Source organism: Hydra viridissima, unplaced genomic scaffold, assembly GCF_058129835.1.
Source record: "Hydra viridissima isolate aposymbiotic clone 2 unplaced genomic scaffold, HvirCarnegie_v1 scaffold_5, whole genome shotgun sequence".
Lineage (NCBI taxonomy): Eukaryota > Metazoa > Cnidaria > Hydrozoa > Anthoathecata > Hydridae > Hydra > Hydra viridissima.
This window is the reverse complement of record NW_028324304.1, coordinates 1242185-1261687: the sequence shown is the minus strand read 5'-3', so window position 1 is coordinate 1261687 and position 19503 is coordinate 1242185. Positions and strand designations below refer to the sequence as shown.

Genomic DNA, 19503 nt, shown 5'->3' with positions numbered 1-19503 from the left:
TGTTATATTAATTTAAACGAACAAAATAGATAAAAAAAAAAGAAAAACTATCATTTAAAAAAAAAAGAAAAAAAGAAAAGAAATAGAAATTGAGGAAAAACAAAAATAAGAACTTCTAACAAAGAGCTTTTCTTTTTATTTTTCAGATTTTAGATGCTTAATTCCTTGGAATGAAAAGTTGAACTGATGACCCACTACTAAGGTTGTTCCTAGCCTTCCGTTCTCAAACTAGGCAATTCTGAGAGGCTGTTTGATTAAGTACCGTTGATAGTAGTATCGCACGTAAGAGACTTCTAAAACTCTGATTATTAATTCCTTGAATGAAGAGATGACTTCATACTCACTAACGAGGTTGTTCTTAGCCATCCGTTCTCAAACTATGCAAAACAGTGAAGTTGTTTGATTAAGTATCACAGTTTGCTGATTTGCACGTGCACCATTGCCGAAACTGTGATGCTTGGTTCCTTGATTGGATTGAAGAAGCTCATCACCATGCTTTTTACAAGCTGTCCGTTGTTATGTTTTGCAATTCAGTGGTTCTGTTTTGCAATTCATTTTCTGTTTGTTTAAGTACCATCGATGGTGGTGTCGTGCATGCAAACTTTCCGAAACTCTGATGCTTGTTTTTCTTGAATGGAGAGATGAGCTTATACTTTAGGTGACTTTTAAAACTGCAGTAATTAGTGCCTCGAATGGAAAAACGAACTCATTCATTACAGACCAAGGTTGTTCCTGGCCATCCGTTAACATATTAGGCAAAGGAGAAAGTTAGCTTTATTTGTCGTGCAGATTGTCCGCTTTGACGTAAAATGCGACAAATTTGCTGAACGCTCTGTTTGCGCCGCCCAAGAGTCATTCTGTTTCTGCGTTGCTAGCGTCTGTCGGCTAAATACAACTGTAGACTCCGCGCAAGCTTTTTCACCGCAAAAGTTGTACAGAGCCACACCGAAGGCTAAAATCGACTTTAAGGTCGAAGGTTAAAATCGACCCTAGAGCTTTGAAAACGACGTCACGAAATTTTCAAGTACATCATCGAAGAAAATTACGGCGGCCAGATGCGACTCTTAGTACTAACTCTTCTAATCTTAGTACGTTAAGCATTCCAGTCGAGAGATCAGACGTTTTTTCGTCACCTAAGAGACCGGCCGATCCGTTTGCGACGCTGCGGAAAGAAAGAAGATGGCAAACCACAGGGTTGTTACCGTAACAAACCTCCGTGAGTACCTCCATCTCGAATGGCTTTTGGGGAAACGTTCGTTTTAAACTCAAAGGGATGGTTGTTAAAGCTCACAAAAGCCTGGTTAACGATTTTCTAACGGCAGAGACCGTGTTTACAATGGATGCAGGCCGTTTGCCCGAGCCCAAAGCGCAAGACCTTTCGGAGAACTCCTCTAGGTCGATGCAACGAAACTACTAGACGCGTGCACCTAGCGGCACGTTACAACCGAAGGACGCCCCTCGTGGACACTAAACTCCTGCTTGATATCCTCGTCCCCAGGTTTCCAAACCGTAACCCCAACCCCCTCTAATCCTAACCCCCTTACCCTCTAACTCTCCCCCCTCAAAAAAACAAAAAACATAAAAAAGCAAACAAAACGAAAAAAAAACTTGCTTCCCTCCTCACTTTTAGCTCTAGGATGCAACACCTTTTTGCCGCCCTCCGCTAGAAGGGAGTAGGGAGTAACGAAAGCTTGACATCAAAGTAGCGTTTTGTATGAGATTTGTTTGCCAAAATTTGAGCGTTTTTAAAAAAGCCAAGACTTCGTCAGAGGGGTTTCTTCTTTTCTCCTAAAGCTATCGATCGATTAAAAAGCTCAAAGCAAAGAAATTCAAAACAAAATACAAAAACGGGAAGTTTTAGTTTCTGCACCACAAGCCAAGCACTAGTTCAAACTGGAGATAATAAAAGGAAATCGAATGATCTCACTTCTCAGACCACTGAGCTGCCATTGGTCGGCAGTCTCTTGTTTGGAGACCATTGAGCTGCCATTGGTTGGCTGTTTAATCGTTGCGATTGGTCGGCAGTTTTATCGTTGGAGACCATTGAGAGATATAAAAGGAATTTTTTTTTTTGAGCACAACATTAAACGTTAAATCGTTAGATGTTGTTATAAAGGCACCATTAGAATGCGATGTCCTCAAATATTTTCCTCGATATTTTAATAAGTAAACAAAAACAAAACTAAGTCTTGCAACTGGCGAAAACTTTCAATAAGCAAACAAAGCAACAACTTTCCTTTCGAGTTTTTTACATTTTAAACAAAAGACAAACAAAGAAAAAAAAAAAACAAACAAAAACAAAAACAAAAACAAAAAAACAAAACAAAAACAAAACAGAAAAGGGAGAATGAGTGAGTCGACTGATTTCGCTCAACTGTCTTAAACGAGAAGTCATAAACGTTTGCTTGTGCCAGCAAGTTGCAAATTAAGTTGTAAATGAACTGCACCGCAAAAACTTAACCACAGTTTATTAAGCATATTAAGCCTTTGCTGACATGTTAAGACATTTTAAGCCTTTGCTATTATCATGAGGCTTTTGCTCCACGAGCCAAAAAAGTACGCTAGAGTTGACAAACTGCATCGCGGTCAAAAAGTGTAATTACGCCAACACTTTTATCCGTTTTAAGCATTTCGTTTTCGCACGAACAACAATTAAAGCAGCTCGTTGAGCTTAACGACGTTCGTATTTTTTTTCGAAGCCAAAACTTCGGCTATAAGTAGAATGAAGAGGCACTTCGAAAAACAACAAAGCTGTTCGCAGTCGATAGCAACGAGCGACAACATCTCTGCGAGTCTGGCATCAAGGTAAACAGTTTTTTTACATTTTCATTTGTTAGTGCCACTTTTGCGTACATTATGTATTCAAAAATTTGTTGCTGACGCTAGATTTTTCGTTTTCAATGAACAACAGTTGCAACCTCTAGCCGTTTGCTAAAACAGCTTGCTAGGACAACCAAATCAATCATATGTTGTGAAAATTTCTTTTTGTTCAACTGACTAAGGAAGATCGAGCGAACGCTTTTTTTTTTATAACTTGTTTGTATCATATTGCTATTAAGAAAACAGCGTTGTGTATACTAAACGTGACATAATTGGCAATTATCCGTAACTAAAAATAAGATAGAAATTACAAACTTGATACCATATTTTAATTACTCTAACAAAACTAGACGTCATCGCGTGAGAAAATAAATGTTCATAACACATAACCTATTTTTTTGTTTTTTTTTTCTTCTCTTTTTTCCTTTTAATCTCTTTTCTTTCGTCCAAAAAGCGTTTTGATTTTTGCCTCGCCACAAGCGATGAAATCGATAAAAAAACCTGCTCGGACATTCTCAATTCTCAACAACAAAAGCAATCAAAGTTCAAGCTCTCGAGCACGTGCGCCAACAGGTTGATGAAACCGTTCAAATATGCTCGATCGCTAGAATTTAAAAAAAAAAACAAACCCAGAAACAAACCGAAATAAAAAAAACAAAAACAAAAATGGACATCTTTAGAACGCTTAAATTTTATAAAATATTTTCCTCTGCGTTTTTAACCAGCTAAACTGTCGTAAAGTTTTTTCGGTGCAGCTCATTTAAAAAACTTAGTTTTCAACTTTTAAACGTTTTAGACTTCTCGTTTAAGGCAGTCGAAAGAAATGAGTCGACTTGCTCTCTCTCTCTCCCTTTTCGGTTTTGTTTTTGTTTATTTGTTTTTGTTTTTTCTTCGTTTGCCTTCGTTTGCCTTTGTTTGCTTTTGGAAAAGTTGTCGCCATGCGAGACTTAGTTTTTTTTTTTTTTTGCTCAAATTGAGCACAAGTGAGTTTCTAGTCTTGAAAGTGTGCAAAGTGTGGGCCAATCTGGTGGCTGGAGTGATGACACGTGAATGCTGGAAATTCCAGACTTTGAGCGGATTCAGCGTACATAGAAAGAAAATGTAGCATTCACGTGGGTCTCTCCTAAGCGTGCCATTGGTCGGTCTGCTGTCCTTAAGTACCCCCCTCCCCCCCCCTCAACGTCACGTTTGCTCAACTTTCTCGGTCTTTGGCGCCCAGAGAAAGCTTGAGGAAGGATAAAAAATGGCGAGGTTTCGGTACTGCGTTTTCTGTTATTCTTATTTGTTTTTGTTTGTTTGCTTGTTTGTTTGTTTGTTTGTTTGTTAATTTTTTTAATTTTTTTTTTTTTTTTGTTTGTTTCGTTCGTTTGTTTGTTTGTTTGTTTCGTTTGCTTCGTTTGTTTTGTGATGTTTTGTTTTCCCTTCTTGATGGCACAAAACAGAAGCAAACAAGACTTTCGGTTATATTCGGTTATATTCGGTTCAATAAAAGTTTGTTGGTTTCTGCACAACAACAACAACAACAACAACAACAACAAAAGTCCCTCTGTCCTTCAAAAGCAGTTTCTCCTCTGTCCTAAAGAAGAGCCTCTTTGTAATCGATCTTGTCTGAATGCAGCTCTCCTTTTGCCTACAGGTTTTTATTCCAACCCTTTTGTTGTTGTTAGTGCCATGTTGTTGTTATTGTTATACTCTGTAAAAGCAGTTGTTGCTGTTGTACTTGTTTGTTGTTTCTAAAGACACTGTTGTTGCTGCTGTTAGCGCTGTTAGTAATCACCCACTTGGCTTGTATTTTTGTTTCTTGTTTTTGTTTTTTGTTTTATTTATAAACACTCTCTGAGTAAGTGATGCTGTTGCTGTTGTTGTTGTTACAGTTGCAATGAGTGTTTGTTAATGTTCCCCCACTTGGCTTGTTTATAATCTATTTTATTTTATCAACACTCTCTGAGTCAGTGATGGTGTTGCTGTTGCTGTTGTCGTTATTATGCTTGCAATGGGAGTTGTTACTGTTCACCCACTTTGCTTGTTTTGTTTTTATTTCTTTATTTTATCAACACCCTTTGAGCCAGTGATGCTGTTGCTGTTGTTGTTGTTATAGTTGCAATGAGTGTTGTTAATGTTCACCCACTTTGCTTGTGTTTTTGTTTTTGTTTATCAACACCCTTTGTGTCAGTGATGCTGTTGCTGTTGTTCTTATTACAGTTGCAATGAGTGTTTGTTAATGTTCACCAACTTGGCTTGTTTATAATCTATTTTGTTTTATCAACACTCTCTGAGTCAGTGATGCTGATGCTGTTGTTGTTACTGTGCTTGCAATAAGTGTTGTTAATGTTCACCCACTTTGCTTGTTTTGTTTGTGCTTTTGTTTTTGTTTATCAACACCCTTTGAGTCACTGATGCTGTTGCTGTTGGTGTTATTATAGTTGCAATGAGTGTTAATGTTCACCCACTTTGCTTGCTTTATTTGTTTGTTGCTTTTTTTTTTATCAACACCCTGCGAGTTAGTGATGCTGTTGCTGCTTTTGTCATTTTACTTGTATTTATAGTTGTTACTGTTCAGCCACTTTGCTTGTTTTTTAATCTGTTTTATTTTATCACCACACTCTGAGTCAGTGATGATGTTGCTGATGCTGTTGTTGTTATTTTACTTGCAATGATAGCTGTTACTGTTCAGCCACTTTGCTTGTTTTGTTTGTTTGTTTGTTTGTTTTTTTTATCAATATCCTCTGAGTAAGTGATGCTGTTGCTGTTGTTGTTGTTATAGTTGCAATGAGTGTTTGTTAATGTTCCCCCACTTGGCTTGTACTTCTGTTTTCTGTTTTGTTTTGTTTTTGTTCTTTTTTGTTGTTTTTGTTCTCAACACTCTCTGAGTAAGTGATGCTGTTGCTGTAGTCGTTGTTATAGTTGCAATGAGTGTTTGTTAATGTTCACAAACTTGGCATGTTTATAATCTATTTTATTTTATCAACACTCTCTGAGTCAGTGATGCTGATGCTGTTGTTGTTATTATGCTTGCAATAAGTGTTGTTAATGTTCACCCACTCTGCTTGTTTTGTTTGTGCCTTTGTTTTTGTTTATCAACACCCTTTGAGTCACTGATGCTGTTGCTGTTGGTGTTATTATAGTTGCAATGAGTGTTAATGTTCACCCACTTTGCTTGCTTTGTTTGTTTGTTGCTTTTTTTTTTATCAACACCCTGCGAGTTAGTGATGCTGTTGCTGCTTTTGTCATTTTACTTGTATTTATAGTTGTTACTGTTTAGCCACTTTGCTTGTTTTTTAATCTGTTTTATTTTATCACCACTCTCTGAATCAGTGATGATGTTGCTGATGCTGTTGTTGTTATTTTACTTGCAATGATAGCTGTTACTGTTCAGCCACTTTGCTTGTTTTTTTTTGTTTTTGTTTTGTTTGTTTGTTTGTTTGTTTTTTTATATATCCTCTGAGTTAGTGATGCTGTTGCTGATGCTGTTGTTGTTATTATGCTTTCAATGAGAGCTGTTACTGTTCACCCACTTTGTTTGTTTATAATCTGTTTTATTTTATCAACACTCTCTGAGTCAGTGATGCTGATGCTGATGCTGTTGTTGTTATTATGCTTGCAGTGAGAGTTGTTACTGTTCACCCACTTTGCTTGCTTATTGTCTATTTTATTTTGTCAACACTCTCTGAGTCAGTGATGCTGATGCTGTTGTTGTTATTATGCTTGCAATGAGAGTTGTTACTGTTCACCCAATTTGCTTGTTTTGTTTTTTTATTTGTTTTTTTGTTTGTTTTTGTTTTGCTTGTTTTTTTTATCAATACCCTCTGAGTCAGTGATGCTGTTGCTGTTGTTGTTGTTGTTATAGTTGCAATGAGTGTTTGTTAATGTTCCCCCACTTGGCTTGTACTTTTGTTTTCTTTTTTGTTATGTCAACACTCTCTGAGTCAGTGATGCTGATGCTGTTGTTATTATGCTTGCAATGAGAGTTGTTACTGTTGTAGTTATGTCTGTCATTTGTCCTTGTTAGCAAGTTCTATTTGCCCTCTCTTGCCTTTTTTCAACACAGTTTCTTTCTTTGAGTCATATGGTTGCGAGATCCTCTCAAACTCCATCTCTTTATTTATTTGTTTCTTTTCTTTTTTTTTTTTTTTTCTCACTCTCCTTCTCATAATAGCAATCACTGCTGCCACCATGCATGTAATGCTAGTTGCTCTCATTCTTTTTCATTTGCTAGTGGAAACTTTGTTTCTTCTTGTTGCTCTCTTTTCTTTCTTTTTTCTCTTTTGCAGAGGATTCGAAAAAACACAGCTCTTCCCTGCAGTTGTAAACATTCCAGGATTCCAGGATGCAGGCAGAAGAAAAACACTCTCACTAACTGTCTTCTTTTTTTTAGCATAAACCGTTGCAAACAAACACCTGAACATGTCTTCTTCACAAGAAAACAACACTGTTGTTGCCCCTTCTCCGAACTCTAAAGCGAAAAAGAAGAAAAGAAGGCAGTCACAAGAACAGAGAGACTTAAAGCTCAAAAACAAAGTCAGGGCCGCATTAGTTGCAGCGTGTGGCTCCGTAAACAGGGTTGTACCTTTCTATGGTACCAAGAAGAGGTACGCTGTTAGCTGTCCGATGCCTTTGTGCAAACATTCCTCCACAAGCATTAAAAGACACTTGACTAAAAAAGATCATTCTTGGACTTTGGATGAAGCTTCCATCTTTTACTCTGCAATGGTCAGGAAGTTTCAGCATGCTCGTCTCGAACGCAAGTCCGGCTGTCCAAAACCTTACCCCTGTTTGCAATGTTGGAAGTATTACGACCGACTGGACATACACTTGAAAGAGACTCATTTCTACGATTCCAAGACGATCAAACAAAAGATTGCAGAGGCAAAGCGATACGACAACGACAAGCTCTATGTCCCTCAATTTATTCGACCTGCCTTCTTTGGTATTAAGCCAGTAGCTGAACAAGCGTCTGCATCAGGCTCTGCATCCTCTGCTCCTGGGCCTTCCTCCTCTTTTTCTTCTCCGGTTCTTTCCTCTGATCCTCTTTTAAGCTTGCCCTCATCAGTTGCTGGTTCGTCCGAGGCTCCTTCTGCAAACCACTGCACCTCTGTAGAAAACAAAGAGCTGAACACCGAATCCGTCCTAGACTCTGATTTTAATTCCTTAAAGCACTTGGTTTCCAACTCCTCCGTCTTGACAGAAGATAAGAGACTCTTGTTTCAGCTGGACAAAGATGCTTTTCACTTTTATTACCAGTCAGCAGATGAGCTCTTCAGAGATTTTGAAAAGTGGCTTGTGGTAGCCAACAACAACACTTTGTCACAAGCAAAGATCTACAAAAATGCAGTTGTTGAAATATTGACATGTTGTGACAGCACGCTGACGCTGCACCCGAACGCTCTCACCAATTCCAACGTTTTGGAGGATAGATACTTTTCCATGCACTTTAAAAACATTCAGCTCAATTCCAAGCTGAGTGAACTTGACCAAACAAAAGCCATGTCTTGTCACACGTTGTACAACCGCCTTGTCTACCTTTGTCTCCTGTTTCGTTTCAGTGAAGCCAGGAATGTCTATTTCGGACTTTCTCATGAGGCCATCCGACGTTTGCGCTGCAAGGTGGAGGAGTTACAAACAGTGCTGAGGCCCTTTCGTTCTTTGAGGAGGAGCCTTGTGAAAAGCAAAAAATGCATCAACATCATCAATGTCAGTTTGCTGAACGAATATGGCAAGTCTGCATACGTAAGACAGTTAGTGGAATCGATTAGAAAGCCGTCTCTTACACCGACTAGAGACAATGCTGTGTCTCTACGAAACCATCTTCTGCTCTCTGTCACTGTAATTAACAGTTTAAGAAAATCTAACATTGCTCTTTTAAACATTAGAGACTACATGGCTGCTGAGAAGAGTGAGTGTGGATATTGCATTGTGCAAGAGCGCTACAAAACAGCATACAAGTACGGAGCCAAAAACATTCTAGTGCCGAACGACTTGAAAGTGTTGATCGATATTTATTTGCTGAGATACAGAGACCTTCTTGTCAACGACTCTCACTACATGGCTGCAGACACCAAGACTGTTTTGGAGTTGAGCGACTGCTACAGGCCCCTTTTTCCATCGATGAGACCCAACAAAGACGAATGTGTGACACTCGGTGCAACTAGAGTGCCTGTTTACCAGATGGGTTCCTCTGCTATCTCCTCTTGCCTGACGTCCTGCTTCAGAAAAAGCCAAGTAAACATTCCCATGAAGCGTCTTACTCCCACTTGCATTCGCGGTTCGATAGCCACTTACTTTGCCAACAACAGCAAAGAAGATCGCGAGCGGTTCGCTACACTCTACATGAAGCACAGCAGGAACACAATGGATAGCTTTTATGTGTCCCAGTGGAACGCTGCAGAGGAGTTGCGCTTTGCCCTGGGCATCGGACAGTCCTTCGGAGTCATAGAGTCTTTGACTGTTGAAAAGTCTGAGAGACCACCAAAGAAGGAGAAGGATGTGATGGACTGGCTCCAAACTAATGCAGAGGAGTACGGTTTTCATGAGGTTGAGGACATCTTTGAGGAAGATTTAGACTCCGGTTCTGACTCTGAAGAATGTGCTGCTACTTTCAGCTGTACCACAGTGGTTCCGTTTTCTCCAGCTGTAGAAAACAATGTTCCTTTAGAGGATAGCAACGACCATGCCGTAGATTTCTTGTGTGAACCTACCTCAACTCCTGTTTCGTCTGTTCCATCTGAACAAACAATCGCTGGTCCAGTTCTTGAACTATCCCCTGCTCTTGCACAACTAGTTCCTAACGAACAAGCTGTTTGTATGGATGTAGATCAGACTCTAGCTGTTCCTGTTGGCACAGCTTGTTCTCCTCTTGCATTAACATTATTTCCTGATGAACCGGATTTTATTGAACACCATGCAAATCTTTCTCCAGTTTACTTTAATGAGCAAGTGGTTGCCAAACCTGTTTCTGCTTCTCCTTCTCAGCAAGTCGCTTTCTGTCCTTCAAAAGAGGTCTTTTCTGTTCCTCTGACTCCTAGCCTTGTTGCTTTTCAGCAAACATTGGCCAAACCCAGTTTGTTTCTTTCATCTGATCCAGTTTCAGCTGTTCCTGTCCAACAGGCTGGTACTGTTCTTGCAAAGCAGCTCTCACCTTATGCTGTTCAATCTGTTGGTAGCCTATTTAGCCAAAGTCTTGCCTCTACATCCAGAGGTAAATTCTTTTTGATTTTTGATTTTTGATTTTTATGCAAATCTCAACACGCTTTCAAAAAATGAAAATGCCCAAATCAACTCCTTGCCCTATTGTTATTGTTAGAGCTGTAAAAAAAACAAAACAAAACAAAAAAACAACACAGAAGTGTGTATGTATTTGTTGCAGGACTAATTCTGTGATTGCTTAAATGTTTATACAAGTGAATGATACTAAAACTGATTATGTTTTAGAAGTAAAAGATCCAAGAAGAAAAAAAATCAAGTTGGAAATGCCATCTTTCACTCAAGAACTCATCGGTAATGTAAAACCTAATTTATACAAAGATATATAAACACAAACCTCTTCTTGCACAATTTCAGATGGTTAACTGTTAACAAAAACTAGCCATCATTGCTAAGTGCACTTTTAGAAAGTTGTGTCTACCCGATTTCTAATGATGAAGTTAGAAACATCACCGTTAGAAATCATGCACAGCTTGTTATCATCTCTAACACTTAGAAACTGTTGATGGTTTTTATGAATTAGAAAAATGAACATGGTTTTATTTTATTTCAGGATCAACTCAGCCAAGAACAAAGGAAAACAAAGCAGAAGTTAGCCAATGCCATTTAGGTAATCTTTCAAAAACCAGTTATTGCTATCAGTGCAAACAATAAGGTCAACAAAAAAAAAATAAATAAAAAAACAGAATAAATCTTGTCTTACTTCAGAACCAAATGAATATTTGATTTAATCACTTTGTGTTATGACTTGAGTTTGTAAAATTTTAAATGAAATAGTTGAAGAGCTGAATGCTTGCCCTGGCCACAACGAATGGTTCAACACCAGAAGTTTTCCACGATGTGCAGCTTTGGTGTTGGCATACATCTTGCAAGACGTGTTTACAGATGTAAGCTCAAGTTGCTCGTACAAAGATTACCTTGGCATCTTGGCAAATCATAGCAGTGACAAGCTCATTCATGTCTTGCAAAAGTACTCCTACCAAAGCCATATTAAAGACAAAATTAAAAACATGAAGCTAAAAATTCAAAAAGAGGGTAGTTTAGAAAAGTTTGTTCAATATGGCAATATCGTGAAACCATTTATGTAGTTTAGATAAGTTTGTTCAGTTTGGCAATAAAGATGGGCCTTTTGTGTAGTTTGTTTTATCTATGCTTTTGCAAATATTTTTATCTGTTTCGCTAAAGACATAATAAACAAGAAGTTCTGTTAAACTGTTCTCACATTTCTTATTTAAAGATAGTTCAAACTTTTTTTTATCTTTAAAAAAAAAAAAAAGAAGTCGTTTTGTTATTCTGTGAAAACTTTTAATAGAGTTGCATTTAGAATTACTTCTGATGTTTTTAAGAGTTTGTTAAAAAGCAAAATAATATTTCCTGTGATGTTAAACTGCATAAGTGAAATTTAAAAAAGGAAAACTGCTCCAACCATTTTTCGGAAAAAGAAATCAAAAAGTTCCTTATTTTAAAAGATCTAGACATCCATTTCTTCTTCAGCAAAATAGCGAGGCTTTTTTATGAACTCTTACTCTCTATTTTTTCATATATTTACACAAAGGATTTTATTTAGTTCAATGTAAACATACATAGAAGTATATTATGTTTTTTTTTTTTTTTTTTTGTTTTTATGCAGTCTAACTTTTGTTTCACTTCTATTTTATTTTACGTTTATCTTGTATTTTATCATGCCTTATTGGTTTTTGCGTTTTGTGATGTCAAGCTGCGTAAGCTAAGCTTAAAAGGGGAAAACTACGCTAACTTTTCTTTGAAAAAATATTCAAGAAGTACCTTAAACGAAAGAGAAAGCACACGAATCTTGCCATCCAATTCTTCTTCTGCAAAGTAGCGAGGCTTTTTATGTACTTTTGCTCTCTAATTTATCTCTATTTACGCAAAGGGTTTTATTTCAATGTAAACACGTATAAAAGAATACTTTGTTAAAAATAATGTTAAAGGAGTTGCGTAAAAAAAAACGTCTGAATAAAGTTTCTTTACAAAAAAAACAACTAAGAAACAAGCGCGCCTAAGAAAAACCAGATCGCGATTCACTAAGTCAAAAAACGAAAGAAACAAAGTTTAAAAGGTCTTTCTAGACAACAAATTCTATTTTTGGCAATGCAGTTTTTGTATTTATGCAACCTAACTTTTGTTTGACTTCAATTTTATTTTACGTTTACCTTGTATTTTATCTTGCCTCTTTGTGTTTTGTGATGTCAAGCTACATAATCTAAACTTAAAAGAATGAAACTAGGCTAACTTTTCTAGTAGAATATTATGTTGTTGGTTTTGTATGCAGCCTAACTTTAGTTTCATCTATATTTTATTATTTTGCGTTTATCTTATATTTTATCTTGTCTTTTTGAGTTTTGTATTTTGTGATGTCAAGCTACATAATTTAAACTTAAAAGAAGAAAACTAGGCTAACTTTTCTTTGAAAAATTGTTCAAAAACTACCTTACACCGATAGAGATAGCTCACGAATTTAAAAAGTTGCATCTATTCATCTTCTTCTTCAGCAAAGTAAAGCTTTTTATGCACTTTTACTCTCTAACTTACCTATATTTGCGTAAAGGATTTTATTTAATTCAATTTAAACATAACTAGTAGAATATTATGTTGTTGGTTTTGTATGCAGCCTAACTTTAGTTTCATCTATATTTTATTTTGCGTTTATCTTATATTTTATCTTGTCTTTTTGAGTTTTATATTTTGTGATGTCAAGCTACATAAGCTAAACTTTAAAGAGGAAATTTACGCTAACCTGTCTTTGAAAAACTATTCAAAAACTACCTTTAACAAAGTAGCGAGGCTTTTTATGCGCTTTTACTCTCTAACATACCTATTTTTGCGCAAAGGATTTTATTTAATTCAATTTAAACATGCCTAGTAGATTATTATGTTGTTGGTTTTTTATGCAGCCTAACTTTAGCTACATCTATTTTTCATTTTACGTTTGTCTTATATTTTATTTTATCTTTTTGTGTTCTGTGATGTCAAGCTACATAAGCTAATGTTAAAAGAGGAAAGCTGCGCTAACCTTTCTTTGAAAAACTATTCGAAATCTATTTTTGAGATAATCTAGATTTAAAAGAGGAACACTACGCTAATTTTGCTTTGAAAAAACTCTCGAAAACTAACTTATTCGATAGAGACAGCACACAAATTTAAAAAATTGTATCTACTCATCCACTTCTTCTACAGCAAAGTACTGAGGCTTTTTATGCACTTTTATTCTCTAACATACCTATATTTGCGCAAAGGATTTTATTTAACTCAATGTAAACATACATAGAAGAGTATTGTTACCCGTTTGTTTTATGCAGCCTAACTTTAGTTTCATCTATACATTATATTGCGTTTACCTTATATTTTATCTTGCCTTTGTTAGTTTTGTGTTTTGTTATGTCAAGCTTCATAATCTAATCTTAAAAGGGGAAAACTGCGCTAACTTTTCTTTGAAAAAGTACTCAAAAAGGACCTAAATCGATATAGATAGCTCACAATTTTAAAAAGTTGCATATAGTCATCTTCTTCTTCAGCAAAGTATCGAGGCTTTTTATGGATTTTTACTCTAACTTTCCTATATTTGCGCAAAGGACATTATTTAATTCAACTTAAACATGCCTAGTAGATTATTATGTTGTTGGTTTTTTATGCAGTCTAAACTTTGTTACATCTATATTTTACGATTAACTTATATTTTATCTTGCCTTTTTGAGCTTTGTGTTCTGTGATGTCAAGCTACATAGTCTAAACATAAAAGAGGAAAACTACGCTAAACTTGCTTTGAAAAACTATTCAAAAACTACCTTCAACAAAGTAGCGAGGCTTTTCATGCACTTTTACTCTCTAACATACCTACATTTGCGCAAAGGATTTTATTTAATTCAATTTAAACATGCCTAGTAGATTATTATGTTGTTGGTTTTTTATGCAGCCTAACTTTAGTTTCATCTATATTATGTTTTAGGTTTATCATATATTTTATCTTTTCTTTTTGAGTTTTGAGTTTTGTGATGCCAAGCAACTTAAGCTAAACTTAAAAGTGGAATGCTACGCTAACCTTTCTTTGAAAATCTATTCATAAACTACCCTAGACAAAAGCTAGATTTAAAAGAGGAAAACTACACTATTTTTACTTTGAAAAAACTTTCGAAAACTACCTTAATCGATAGAGATAGCACACGATTTTAAAAAATTGCATATAGTCATCCACTACTTCTGCAGCAAAGTAGCGAGGCTCTTTATGCACTTTTTCTCACTAGTTTGCTTATATTTACGCAAAGGAATTCATTTAATTCAATCCAAACATATATAGAAGATTATTATGTTACGATTTTTTTTTTCTTTTATGCAGCCTAACATTTATTTCACCTACATTTTATTTTACGATTAACTTTTATATTACCTTTCCTTTTAGTGTTTTGTGTTTTGTGATGTCAAGCTACATAAGCCAAACTTTAAAGAGGAAAACTACGCTAAGCTTTCTTTGAAAAACTATTCAAAAACTACCTTAAACAAAGTAGCGAGGCTTTTTATGCACTTTTACTCTCTAACATACCTACATTTGTGCATAGGGTTTTATTAGATTCTAGTAGGTTATTACGTTGTTGTTTTTTTATGCAGTCTAACTTTAGCTTCATCTATATTTTATTTTACGTTTATCTTATATTTTATTTTGTCTTTTTGAATTTTGTGTTTTGTGATGTCAAGCTACATAAGCTAAACTTAAAAGAGGAAAGCTACGCTAACCTTTCTTTGAAAAGCTGTTCAAAAACTACCTTAGACATAATCTAGATTTAAAAGAGAAAGACTACGCTATTTTTGCTTTGAAAAATCTTTCGAAAACCACCTTAATCGATAGAGATAGCACAGGATTTTAAAAAGTTGTATCTAGTCATCCACTTCTTTCACAGCAAAGTAGCGAGGCTTTCTATGCGCTTTTACTCTCTAACATACCTATTTTTGCGCAAAGGATTTTATTTAATTCAATTTAAACATGCCTAGTAGATTATTATGTTGTTGGTTTTTTATGCTGCCTAACTTTAGCTACATCTATTTTTCATTTTACGTTTGTCTTATATTTTATTTTATCTTTTTGTGTTCTGTGATGTCAAGCTACATAAGCTAATGTTAAAAGAGGAAAGCTGCGCTAACCTTTCTTTGAAAAACTATTCGAAATCTATTTTTGAGATAATCTAGATTTAAAAGAGGAACACTACGCTAATTTTGCTTTGAAAAAACTCTCGAAAACTACCTTATTCAATAGAGATAGCACACAAATTTAAAAAATTGTATCTACTCATCCACTTCTTCTTTTTATGGATTTTTACTCTCTTATTTACCCAAATTTGCGCAAAGGACTTTACTTAATTCAACTTAAACATGTCTAGTAGATTATTAAGTTGTTTGTTTTTTATGCAGCCTAACTTTAGTTTCATTTATATTTTATTTTACGTTTATCTGATACTTTATCTTGTCTTTTTGTGTGTTGTTTTGTCAAGCTACATAAGCTAAACTTAAAAGTGGAAAAGTACGCTAACCTTTCTTTGAAAATCTATTCAAAAACTGCCTTAGACATAAGCTAGATTTAAAAGAGGAAGACTACGCTATTTATGCTTTTAAAAAACTTTCGAAAAATACCTTAATCCATTGAGGTAGTGCACGAATTTACAAAGTTGTATCTAGTCATCCACTTCTTCTATAGCAAAGTAGCGAGGCTTTTTATGCACTTTTGCGTTCTAATTTATCTCTGTTTACGCATATGGTTTTTGTTTATTTCTATGTAATGATATACAAAAGAGTATTTTGTTAAAGATTATGCTGCAGGAGCTGCGTAAAAAAACTCTGGCGACCTTTCCTTAAGAAAAAAGCAACTGAAAGACATGTGCGCCTTAGAAAATTCAAATCGCGATTCACCAAATTAAAAGACGAAAAGAACGAACTTTAAAAGCTCTCACTAGACATTTGTGTTTATGATAGGCAATGCAGTTTTTGATTTTATGCAGCCTAACATTTGTTTCATCTATATCTTATTTTACGTTTATCTTATACTTTATCTTGCCTTTTTGAGTTTAGTATTTTGTGATGTCATGCTAAATAAACTATACTTTGCTAATTTTTATTTGAAAAAATATTCAAAAACTACCTGAATTATAAGCTAGATCTAAAGGAGGAAAACTACGCTAACTTTTCTTTAAAAAAAAATATTTAAAAACTACCTTAAACATAAGCTATATCCAAAAGAGGAAAACTATGCTAACTTTTCTTTAAAAAAATATTTAAAAACTACCTTAAACATAAGCTAGATCTAAAAGAGGAAAACTACGCTAACTTTTCTTTGAAAAAATACTCAAAAACTACCTTAAACATAAGCTAGATCTAAAAGAGGAAAACTATGCTAACTTTTTTTTAAAAAAATATTTAAAAACTACCTTAAACATAAGCTAGATCTAAAAGAGGAAAACTACGCTAACTTTTCTTTGAAAAAATACTCAAAAACTACCTTAAACATAAGCTAGATCTAAAAGAGGAAAACTACGCTAACTTTTCTTTGAAAAAATACTCAAAAACTACCTTTAAACATGATTTAAATTTAAGAAAGGAAAACTACGCTAACATTTCTTTGAAAAAATATTCAAAAAGTACCTTAATCGAAAGAGATAGCACACGAAATTAAAAAGTTGCATTTAGTCATCCGTTTCTTCTTCATCAAAGTAGCGAGGCGTTTATGCACTTTTTATTCTCTAAGTTATCTCTACTTACGCAAATGGCTTTTGTTTATTTCAATGTAAAACTTTTCAAAAGAGTATTTTGTTAAAGATTATGCTGCAGGGGCTGTGTAAGAAAACTCTGGTGACCTTTCTTTAAGAAAAAGCAACTAAAGTAGATGTGCGCCTAAGAAAATCCAAATTGCGATTCACTAAATTAAAAGACATATACAACAAACTTTAAAAGTGAAACTATTTTTACAAGCGTATTTGGTAAAGATGAAATGTTCTTATGACATTTTAACGTTACGAAAGGGATTTTCTTCTGTTCAAATATTTATTACAATTTAAAGTGTTAAATAATGTTACAGAAACGACCTAAAACGCCTGTTGTATTAATTTAAACGAACAAAATAGATAAAAAAAAAAGAAAAACTATCATTAAAAAAAAAAAAGTAAAAAAAGAAAAGAAATAGAAGTTGAGGAAAAATAAAAATAAGAACTTCTAACAAAGAGCTCTTCTTTTTATTTTTCAGATTTTAGATGCTTAATTCCTTGAATGAAAAGTTGAACTGATGACCCACTACTAAGGTTGTTCCTAGCCTTCCGTTCTCAAACTAGGCCATTCTGAGAGGCTGTTTGATTAAGTACCGTTGATAGTAGTATCGCACGTAAGAGACTTCTAAAACTCTGATTATTAATTCCTTGAATGAAGAGATGACTTCATACTCACTAACGAGGTTGTTCTTAGCCATCCGTTCTTAAACTAAGCAAAACAGTGAAGTTGTTTGATTAAGTATCACAGTTTGCTGATTTGCACATGCACCATTGCCGAAACTGTGATGCTTGGTTCCTTGATTGGATTGAAGAAGCTCATCACCATGCATTTTACAAGCTGTCCGTTGTTATGTTTTGCAATTCAGTGGTTCTGTTTTGCAATTCATTTTCTGTTTGTTTAAGTATCATCGATGGTGGTGTCGTGCATGCAAACTTTCCGAAACTCTGATGCTTGTTTTTCTTGAATGGAGAGATGAGCTTATACTTTAGGTGACTTTTAAAACTGCAGTAATTAGTGCCTCGAATGGAGAAACGAACTCATTCATTACAGACCAAGGTTGTTCCTGGCCATCCGTTAACATATTAGGCAACAGTACAGCGAAGCTGTTTGTTTTACAAGCTTTTGTCGTTTCGAGAAATCACTACATTAAGCATTCGATGGTGATACACGACTGATGGCCAGGTTCTGATTTTCGAATGAAAAGAAGAGTCGCATCCGACCACCGGTCGGCTTTCGACGCAAAACAGCTGTACACACTCGTCCAACGATCCAGTGACTAACTGTTGCAACGAGAAAGTTAGCTTTATTTGTCGTGCAGATTGTCCGCTTGGACGTAAAATGCTAGAAATTTGCTGAACGCTCGGTTTGCGCCGCCCAAGAGTCATTCTGTTTCTGCGTTGCCAGCGTCTGTCGGCTAAATACAACTGAAGACTCCGCGCAAGCTTTTTCACCGCAAAAGTTGTACAGAGCCACACCGAAGGCTAAAATCGACTTTAAGGTCGAAGGTTAAAATCGACCCTAGAGGTTTGAAAACGACGTCACGAAATTTTCAAGACATCATCGAAGAAAATTACGGCGGCCAGATGCAACTCTTAGTACTAACTCTACTAATCTTAGTACGTTAAGCATTCCAGTCGAGAGATCAGACGTTTTTTCGTCACCTAAGAGACCGGCCGATGCGTTTGCGACGCTGTGGAAAGAAAGAAGATGGCAAACCACAGGGTTGTTACCGTAACAAACCTCCGTGAGTACCTCCATCTCGAGTGGCTTTTGAAGAAACGTTCGTTTTAAACTCAAAGGGATGGTTGTTAAAGCTCACAAACGCCTGGTTAACGATTTTCTAACGGCAGACACCGTGTTTACAATGGATACAGACCGATTAACTGAGCCCAAAGCGCAAGATCTATCAGAAAACTCCTCTAGGTCGATGCAACGAGACGACTAGACACGTGCGTCTAAAGGCATTTTACAATTGAAGGACGCCCCTCGTGGGCCCTTTAACCTTAACACTAAACTCCTGCTTGATATCCTCGTCCCCAGGTTTCCAAACCGTAACCCCAACCCCCTCTAATCCTAACCCCCTTACCCTCTAACTCTCCCCCCTCAAAAAAACAAAAAACATAAAAAAGCAAACAAAACGAAAAAAAAACTTGCTTCCCTCCTCACTTTTAGCTCTAGGATGCAACACCTTTTTGCCGCCCTCCGCTAGAAGGGAGTAGGGAGTAACGAAAGCTTGACATCAAAGTAGCGTTTTGTATGAGATTTGTTTGCCAAAATTTGAGCGTTTTTAAAAAAGCCAAGACTTCGTCAGAGGGGTTTCTTCTTTTCTCCTAAAGCTATCGATCGATTAAAAAGCTCAAAGCAAAGAAATTCAAAACAAAATACAAAAACGGGAAGTTTTAGTTTCTGCACCACAAGCCAAGCACTAGTTCAAACTGGAGATAATAAAAGGAAATCGAATGATCTCACTTCTCAGACCACTGAGCTGCCATTGGTCGGCAGTCTCTTGTTTGGAGACCATTGAGCTGCCATTGGTTGGCTGTTTAATCGTTGCGATTGGTCGGCAGTTTTATCGTTGGAGACCATTGAGAGATATAAAAGGAATTTTTTTTTTTGAGCACAACATTAAACGTTAAATCGTTAGATGTTGTTATAAAGGCACCATTAGAATGCGATGTCCTCAAATATTTTCCTCGATATTTTAATAAGTAAACAAAA

The 19503-nt window shown here is 35.7% G+C and overlaps 1 protein-coding gene across 2 annotated transcripts; it reads left to right on the top strand.

Annotated features, from left to right (window-relative positions):
- The first annotated feature begins 4004 nt into the window (after positions 1-4004).
- LOC149887742 (uncharacterized) lies at positions 4005-11157 on the top strand. 2 transcript variants are annotated; one of them, XM_090086814.1, is made up of 4 exons: positions 4005-10015; positions 10249-10314; positions 10574-10630; positions 10798-11157. In XM_090086814.1, the coding sequence occupies exons 1-4, from the start codon at positions 7225-7227 to the stop codon at positions 11106-11108; spliced, it is 3225 nt and encodes a 1074-aa protein (XP_089942940.1). In that variant the 5' UTR covers positions 4005-7224; the 3' UTR covers positions 11109-11157. The 2 variants fall into 2 exon arrangements, with proteins under 2 accessions (XP_089942940.1, XP_089942941.1); XM_090086815.1 differs by having other exon boundaries at positions 4005-4077; positions 7196-10015; positions 10574-10820.
- Positions 11158-19503: the final 8346 nt, after the last annotated feature.